Source organism: Lycium ferocissimum, unplaced genomic scaffold (genome assembly GCF_029784015.1).
Source record: "Lycium ferocissimum isolate CSIRO_LF1 unplaced genomic scaffold, AGI_CSIRO_Lferr_CH_V1 ctg4084, whole genome shotgun sequence".
NCBI lineage: Eukaryota > Viridiplantae > Streptophyta > Magnoliopsida > Solanales > Solanaceae > Lycium > Lycium ferocissimum.
The window spans coordinates 11,508-21,412 of NW_026725560.1; the positions used below are offsets into that span (position 1 = coordinate 11,508).

Consider the following 9,905-nt stretch of genomic DNA (forward strand, 5'->3'; position numbering starts at 1 on the left):
AACTCAAAGAACACTTGCACACAGAAAAGGCCCAACATAGAAATATTCAATAATCCAACATCTCTATATATATGTGGACCGGCAAGGTCGTTACGACATCACGAGAATCATAAGCCGACAAGGCTAACAAGGAAGTATGGGCGTATCGAAACAAGGACAACATGACCATACACAATATTTACATATCTCACTATGTCCATGAGCCTCTAAGAGTGTACATATAAACATCTATTACGCTAGCAGATAAGTACCAAAAGGTAGCAAGTCTAGAGTAGTGGCACTTGCTGACACCGCTAAAGCTGGAAAACCCTACTGCGGTCGCTCCTCAATAACCCCGTCGAGCACCTGGCAAAGCACGAAATGCGCATCTCGTCTGATGGGACGTCAGTACGGATAACGTACTGAGTATGTAAGGCTGGAAGCAATAACATAAGTAGGATGGAAATATAAATAGAGTAGAGATAACCTGTCGTCTAAGAACTTACAATATGCAATGCATGAATCTTAAAAATCATATGTAAGTAAGCACATATGTGTATATGTATATCATTTAAGTGTTAGTGCTACGGAACGTGCAGCCCGATCCATATATGTTAGTACCGAGGAACGTACGGCCCGATCCATAAATATAATATGTTAGTGCCAAGGAACGTACGACCCGATCCATAAATATAATATGTTAGTGCCGAGGAACGTACGACCCGATCCATAAATATAATATATTAGTGCCGAGGAACGTTCCGCCTGATCCATAAATATAATATGTTAGTTATACATAATGTAAATAGTATGCATGAAGGATCATATGAAAGCTACAACTCTATCGGAGTGACGTAAGGTCGGTAACCTCCGATTTATATTATGGAATTCGTGTCGAATCCAAAGAAATAACTTAGCGAATGTAATCATGATAATATACCAAGAATCCATCAAATAACTAAGACCTTAATATTTGAGATACATGACATAGGAGTGGAGTGATTTTATTATGGAATATTCATATGCATGCTCTAGTTGGATTCGTGCCAAGGAAAGAGAGAAACGAACACCTTACATACTTTATTCGCCAACCACCACTTAAGGGATCCTTTATTCCGTGGCTCGCCCCTCACTTGAACCTATATGGTGAGAAATACATTTTTAATCATACCTTCATCATGCTTCCCATTAATTCACTCGTACTAGTTATCAAATACTAGTTTGGGTTACGAAAATTTGGGCAGCATCTCCCCTATATTATCTACTTCCTCCAAATACCAAAACAACTCCAAAACAATACCAACAACATCAACACAATATTATGAAGATTCTATAAGATATACATGTACAATTACATCCAAACTGTCTTCAATTCTCAATCCGTGCTCAACAACGCCAACACAACAATCCATAACCCTTATTCTCATAAATATTCCTAAATCGATATTAAGAAAAAGAAATTCATACCTTATCCTTGCTAGAATAGGAAGATATTCAAGATTTACTTTGCTTCCAAGCCAACTCCAACACAAAACGAAACTATAATCGTGACTACACGTTGTCCGGACACCGATTAATACTCTGTAACTTGAAATTACTCAAAATCCTCACTTTTATGTGATATATCGGCTCTCATTTGTTTGATGAGCTTTCTATAGAATTTGGGAATTTTTTATATGGAGAAAAAGATGAATTTTAGCCCTTATATAGTGGCTTAGAGTCAGTGGCACTGTAGCAGCGCGCCCTGCTCTGCCTACCTAACTTGTAACGTCCATAATTTTCTACTCCGAAGTCGTATCGACTTGCAGTTTGTTGCATTGGAAACTAGACTTCATGAACTTAAATTTAGGATTTTATTTCACTTCAAAACTCCTTGTATACCATAAGATATTCCTTGATCAAGTAGGGCCAAAATTACCCCTCCTACTTTCTCTAAAATCTAACAACCTTAATTTCCTTGATTCACTTGCCCTCCAATCCTTTCGTAACTTATTATGTAAACCTAAATCCTCATAAAATAAGCTCATCTAATCTCATGTACCTCCTAAAGGGTAACTCGAATCTCAACATACGAAACTACAGGGTGTAACATTCCCCCCCCCCCCCCTAAAAAAACATTCATCCTCGAATGTTGGAATACTTAAGGTATAATCATACATTTTACATTTTACGGAACTTTAGTAAAATATCTTTTGCAATTAGAGCATTGCTAATTTTCTGCCTACCACAACTTCCAATTTATAAGTCTATCGTACTCAACGACACATAAACATGTAGTAATTAGAACAATATTTCACATCACATTAAATCTCAAGGGGGTTTAAATATGACTTTTACCTTGTAAGTGATTTGCGGATAAAGCAGAACCTTACAAGGATTCCTCCAGAATAGTATCATCTGTGACAGGGAATAAATGGGGATACTTGGACTTCATTTATGCTTCGGCTTCCCATGTCATCTCTGCCCTATCTTTACTCCTCCATAGAACCTTCACTGAAGCCACGTCTTTGTTTCTGAGTCTGCGGACTTGTCTGTCGAGAATAGCAATTGGTTCTTCCTCGTATGTCAGATTTTCTGTAACTTGTATATCGTCAACAGATACGATTCTGGAGGGATCTCCAATACAGGTCCTCAGCATAGACACATGAAAAACTGGATGAACCGCTAGCAGTTCTGATGGTAGCTCCAATTCATAAGCCACCTGGCCTACCTTTCGGACAATCTTATAAGGTCTGATATATTAGGGACTGAGCTTCCCTTTCTTACCAAATCGCATCACGCCCCTTCATAGGTGATATTTTTAGAAACACCCAATCGTCTACCTAAAATTCCAAGTCTCGTCGTCGTACATCAACATAAGAGTTCTGACGACTCTGAGCTGTGCGTAACCGTTCCTGAATAAGCTTTACCTTTTCAATAGCCTGATGGACAAGATCTATCCTGAATAATCTTGCTTCTTCGACTTCAAACCATCCGGCAGGAGACCTGCACTTCTTGCCATATAAAGCCTCATATGAAGCCATTTTGATACTGGCATGATAGCTATTGTTATAAGCAAACTCTATCAGAGGCAAATGATCATCCCAACTCCCTTGGAAATACAAAGACACGTGCTCGTAACATATCTTCCAAAGTCTAACATCCGCTTTACCCGTCGATGCGGGATGGAAAGCCGTACTAAGATTTACTCAAGTCCCAAGGCATTCCTGAAAAGATCTCCAGAACTTTGTCGTAAACTGAGCGCCTCTGTCCGAAATAATTGACACCGGAATGCCAGGAAGACGCACAATCTCCTTAAGATACAACTTAGCATAATCTTCAGCAGCATGGGTAGTTCTTACTGGCAAGAAATAGGCTGATTTAGTTAACCTATCAACGATCACCCAAATAGAATCAAATTTGCGATGACAACAGGGCAATCCCGTGATAAAATCCATATTAATCACTTCCCACTTCCACACTGGAATCTCCATTTCTTGTAATAAGCCACTGGGTTTTTGATGTTCGATCTTTACCTATTGGCAAGTGGGGCATTGAGCTACAAAGTTAGCAATATCTTTTTCATACCGTTCCACCAATAAATCCCTGAGGTCATGGTAACTTTGGTGATCCGGGATGTATTGAATACCGAGAATAATGAAATTCTGACATTATCCTATCCCGAAGCCCGGTTATATTTGGAACGCACAGACGGCCTCGATATTTGAGAATCCCATTTGAATCCAGTTCAAAGGCTGAAATTCGATTTTTCTGCACTCCCTTTTTGATGCTAACTAAAATTGGATCTTCATTTTGTGGAGCCTTTACATCCGAGGCAAGAGTCGATTGGGATATATTCTGGAAGGTAATCTTAGTGTCTTCTGAATCCAGCAGGCAAACTCCCAAATTTGCCAAGCGATAAAGCTCTCTAGTCATTTTTAACTTTTTTGCTGGCACATACAATAGGCTACCCATTGACTTGCGACTTAGAGCATCAACAACAACATTAGCTTTGCCAGGGTGAAGCAAAATCTCTGCATCATAATCCTTTAGCAATTCGAGCCACCTACGTTGTCTCAAATTCAATTCCTTTTACCTGAATATATATTGAAGGCTTTTATGGTCCGTATAGATATCAACATGAACTCCGTATAAATAATGCCGCCATATCTTCAGAGCGTGAATCACTGCTGCCAATTCAAGATCATGGGTTGGATAATTTTGCTCATGTTTCCGTAGTTGTCGGGAGGCATAAGCAATCACCTTGCCATTTTGCATCAACACACATCCCAGGCCGGTGCGTGACGTCTCACAATATATAGTGTAACCTCGTGCCTTCTCGGAAGGGTAAGATGTGAGCAAGGCATGTCAACTTATCTTTCAATTCTTCGGAAACTCCGCTCACACGCTTCTGACCATTAAAACTTAGCCCCTTTCTGAGTTAATTTTGTAAGGGGAGCTGCTATAGAAGAAAATCCTTCCACAAATCTCTGATAATACCCTGCAAGACCTAAGAAACTTTGGATTTCCGGGTCGTTTTGGTCGGCCAATTCTTAACGGCTTCGACCTTCCAATCATCAACTTTAATACCCTCATCAGACACAATATGGCCTAGAAAAGCCACTGAAGTTAATCAAAATTTACATTTGGAAAATTTGGCATACAACCTTTGATCCCGCAATGTTTGCAACACCTTTCGGAGGTGATCAGCATGCTCCGTCTCCGAACGAGAATATACCAAGATATCATCAATGAACACTATAATAAAAACATCCAAGAAAAGCCGAAATACGGTGTTCATTAATGCCATAAATGTCGCAGGAGCATTGGTCAATCCAAAAGACATAACTAAGAATTCAAAATGCCTGTATCGCGTTCGGAAAGCTGTCTTTGGAATATCTTCCCCTTTTATACGTAATTGATGATACCCTGACCTTAAGTCAATCTTTGAGAAGCATTTGGCGCTCTGTAGCTAGTCAACCAAATCATCAATTCTATGCAACGGATATTTGTTCTTAATGGTCGCCTTATTCAATTGCCGATAGTCAATACACATTCTTAGTGAGCCATCCTTCTTACGCACAAATAATACCTTGCCCCCACGAGACGTGTCGGGTCGAACGAAGCCCTTATCTAGCAAGTCCTGAAATTGCACCTTTAATTCTTGCAATTCAGCAGGGGACATACGATAAGAGGGAATAGAAATGGGTTGAGTGACTGGATACACGTTAATAGCAGATTCAATTTCCCTTTCGGGAGGGAGACCTAGTAATTCATCGAGGAATACATCCTGAAATTCATTAACTACAGGAACGGATTGCAAGGTTGGTGGTTTGGCTTCAATGCTTCTAACTCGCACCAAATGATAAATATAACCTTTGGAAATCATTTTCCGTGCCTTAAGGTAGGAAATAAACCTACCTTTTGGATCATTATCTGCCCGTCGCGAGTCGAATCATTATCTGCCCGCTGAGGCTGCCCACAAGAATAACACACCCCCATACCCTAGCTGCACTGGCCAAAGTGGCCCTTACCGCACTGATCACAACGGGGCAGTCGGGGCCTCGCCTGGCTCGATTCTTCCCTGTAAGAAGGAACTAACGCTCTCGATCTCTGGCTCGATCCAGAATACGTGGGTCGATCGTAACGCTGCCTATGAAATCGGGAAGGTGCACTAACTGCTGAAGGGGCTGATCTTTTATAAGAATAGGGCCTATAACCTTCCTGATAAGCACCTGAATAACCTGCGGATCTGGCCCACTTATTAAGGGCCCTATTCGGGTCCTGCTCAGTTCGCTGTTGGTGTTCAAGGTCCTCCAAATTTTGAGCATATGTCTAGATGCGAGCAATATCCATGCCACCCTGTAATGAAGCCGTCATACAATTCTTAGTCAAGTGGGCCCCAAGTCCAGTCACGAAACGGTGTACCCTATCTTCCATGTCAGCTACCATTGTCGAAGCATATCTAGTCAAGGAGTTAAACTTCAAACTATATTCCCGGACGCTCATATTGTTCTGGCGAAGTAATAAGAACTCATCAGCCCTAGCCCGGTGAACCTCAACGGGTAGATAATGATCCAAAAAGGCCCTAGTGAATTCGGGCCATACTGCTGGAGGTGCATTCTGCCCTCTCGACCGTTGCGTGACTCGTACCATACTGCTGTCACATCCCAAAGTCTATAAGAAGCCAACTCTACTGATTCTGTATCAGAAGCATGCATCACCCTCAACGCGTGGCCTATTCGATCCACAAAGTTCTGAGGGTCTTCCTTCGGGTTTGTCCCCATGAAAATCGGAGGGTACAAAGTAAGAATGTCACGTACGCGAGAACTGACAGCCCTATCCAGAAGGCCAGCCTGCCGCTGGGTTTGAGTAGCCACCAGTCTGGCCAACAACTGAACTGCATTTCGCAAGTCCTGATCTATAGCAGCAGGGAGACAGCCGGAGGCCGAGGAACCAGGGTCCTGGGAGCTCTATCACGCCTTTTCGCAACTGACGGGGGCGGAGGTGGCACGCGGGGGGTAGCGATCTGAGCCTCACCATGCCCTAACTCGGCTGGGGATACTCGGCCCAGTATTCTGCTGACTTTCTTCTTCCTCGGAGGCATCGCCGAAAATTAAACACGTTAAAGAATAGATAGTTGCATTCTTAACTTAGCTCTATCGCATGATCTAGATCATGAAAAAAAAGGTATCTTCCTAAATGCCCTGTAGACTCCTGGCTATATATATGGTGCACGACATATCGATAACCAGGACTCTACTAGACACGGCTCATAGACATCCCTAGGACTGAACCGCTCTGATACCAACTTATCACACCCCGAACGAGAAGTATGACGGGCTCCGACCAGTAGGCCGAAAGCCACCTGACTTAACAGTTACTTTGAACAACACATACCATAACTCAAAGAACACTCGCACGTTAAAAGGCCCAACATAGAAATATCCAATAATCCAACATCTCTATACATATGCGGACCGGAAAGGTCGCTACGACATCTCGAGTATCATAAGCCGGCAAGGCTAACAAGGAAGTATCACAAATCAAAACAAGGCCAACAAGACCATACACAATATTTACATATCCCACTATGTCCGTGAGCCTCTAAGAGCGTACATATAAACATCTATAACACTAGCAGATAAGTACCAAAACGTAGCAAATCCAGAGTAGTGGCACTTGCTGACACCGCTGAAGCTGAAAAACCCTACTGCGGTCGCTCCTCAATAACCCTGTTAGAGCCTGCAGCACAAAATGCAGCGTCCCGTACAATGGGACATCAATACGGATAAAGTACTGAGTATGTAAGGCTGGAAGCAATAATATAAGTAAGATGGAAATATAAATAGAGTAGAGGTAACCTGTCGTCTGAGAACTTACAACATGCAATGCATGAATATTAAAAATCATATATAAGTAAGCACATATACGTGTTAGTGCTGCGGAACGTGCAGCCCGATCCATATATGTTAGTACCGAGAAACGTACGGCCCGATCCATAAATATAATATGTTAGTGCCGAGGAACGTACGGCCCGATCCATAAATATAATATGTTAGTGCCGAGGAACGTACGACCCGATCCATAAATATAATATGTTAGTGCCGAGGAACGTTCGGCACGATCCATAAATATAATATGTTAGTTATACATAATGTAAATAGTATGCATGAAGGCTCATATGGAAGCTACAACTCTATCGGAGTGACGTAAGGTCGGTAACCTCTGATTTATATTATGGAATTCGTGTCGAATCCAAAGAAATAACTTAGCAATGATAATCATGATAATATACCAAGAATTCATCAAATAACTAAGACCTTAATATTTGAGATACATGACATAGGAGTGGAGTGATTTTATTACGGAATATTCATATGCATGCTCTAGTTGGATTCGTGCCAAGGAAGGAGAGAAACGAACACCTTACATACCTTATTCGCCAACCACCACTTAAGGGACCCTTTATTCCGAGGCTCGCCCCTCACTGGAACCTATATGGCGAGAAATACATTTTTAATCATACCTTCATGATGCTTCCCATTAATTCACTCGTACTAGTTATCAAATACTAGTTTGGGTTACGAAAATTTGGGCAGCATCTCCCCTATATTATCTACTTCCTCCAAATATAAAAACAACTCCCAAACAATACCAATAACATCAACACAATATTATCAAGATTCTATAAGATACAAATGTACAATTACATCCAAACTATCTTCAATTCTCAATCCCTGCTCAACAACGCCAATACAACAATCCATAACCCTTATTCTCGTAAATATTCCTAAATCGATATTAAGAAAAATAAATTCATACCTTTGCCTTTCTAGAATAGGAAGATATTCAATATTTACTTTTCTTCCAAGCCACCTCCAACACAAAACGAAACTATAATCGCGACTACACGTTGTCCGGACCTCGATTAATACTCCGTAACTTGAAATTACTCAAAATCCTTACTTTTATGTGATATATAGGCTCTCATATGTTTGATGAGCTTTCTAGAGAATTTGGGAAATTTTTTTGTGGAGAAAAAGATGAATTTTAGCCCTTATATAGTGGCTTAGAGTCGCTGGGTATCAGAGACCGTAAATGTGTGTGTGCGCCGCGCCCGCTCGCCCGCCTAACTTGTAACGTCCATAGTTCTCTACTTCGACATCGTATCGAGAAGCGGTTTGTTGTGTTGGAAACTAGACTTCTTAAAGTTCAATTTAGGCTTTTATTTCACTTCAAAACTCCTCGATACTATATGATATTCCTTCCTCGAGTAGGGCCAAAATTACCCCTCCTACTTTCTCTAAAATCCAACAACCTTAATTTTCTTGATTCACTTGCCCTCCAATCCTTCCGTAACTTATTATGTAAACCTAAATCCTCATAAAATAAGCGCATCTAATCTCATGTACCTCCTGAAGGGTAACTCGAATCTCAACATACGAAACTACAGGGTGTAACACATGAAGGGTGTAATGAGGTTTGGGAAGAAGGGCAAGCTTTTCCTGAGGTACATTAGGCCATTTGAGATCCTTCAGCGTGTGGAGGAAGTGTCTTACAAGTTGGCTTTACCTCTGGGTATATTAGGCGTTCATCCGGTGTTTCATGTTTTGATGTTGAAGAGGTACCACGGGGATGGTTCATACATAATCCATTGGGATTCAGTTTTACTAGATGAGAATTTATCATATGAGGAGGTGCCCGTTGCCATCTTAGATAGGGATGTTCGCAAGTTGAGGTCCAAAGAAATAGCCTCCGTGAAAGTTCAGTGGAAGAATCGTCCGGTGGAGAAAGCTACTTGGGAAACAGAATCTGATATGCGTAGCTAGTATCCTCAGCTTTTTGCCAAGACAGGTAACTTCTCCCTAGATTTCTCATCTTTGTCCGTTCGGGGATGAGCGGTGTTTTAATAGGTATCTGGTGTAACGACTCACCCGGTCGTTATGGGAAATGTAGGATCACCCCACCAAATAGAACCTTTCCAAGGGTAGAACGAGCCAGTAGAAACTCGATTGTTTAAGCTTAAGAGCTGAAGCTTGACTTGTTTGTGGTTGTAGTTTGATTTTATTGAGTCCGTCGGGGGGTGACGTAGAAAATTAGAACTCCATTGGGAATTCTGAGGCCACGGGTGGATTCGTATAATGTCTTTATGTATATTTGTATGTTTGGTTTATATTTTTGAGGCCTCGGATGAAATATCGGGTGATAGAAGGAAAAATTAGACAAAAAGTCGAGCTTACTACCCAAATGGCACCGCGGCGGCGGTGGGAGTACCGCTGCAGCAGTACCGCTATTGTTATATCCCGTATTTTTAAACATTGGGACATTATAAAGCTAATCGCGACAAGTTAAGGATAAGACTATTTTGGGATCCGAGGTAGAGACTTTTAACCTCCGATTTTATTTTAATGCATAAGTTGCCCATAAATGTTATTTGTTATAGA

General features: G+C 41.3%; 1 protein-coding gene across 1 annotated transcript; it reads right to left on the reverse strand.

The window, feature by feature from the left end:
• Positions 1 to 2,413: 2,413 nt before the first annotated feature.
• LOC132044255 (uncharacterized) lies at positions 2,414 to 6,565 on the reverse strand. The gene is made up of 6 exons (XM_059434743.1): positions 6,499 to 6,565; positions 6,117 to 6,379; positions 5,051 to 5,248; positions 3,664 to 4,005; positions 3,246 to 3,494; positions 2,414 to 2,680 (listed from the first exon to the last, which is right to left on the reverse strand). Exons 1-6 carry the CDS (start codon positions 6,563 to 6,565, stop codon positions 2,414 to 2,416), a joined length of 1,386 nt encoding a protein of 461 aa, XP_059290726.1.
• Positions 6,566 to 9,905: the final 3,340 nt, after the last annotated feature.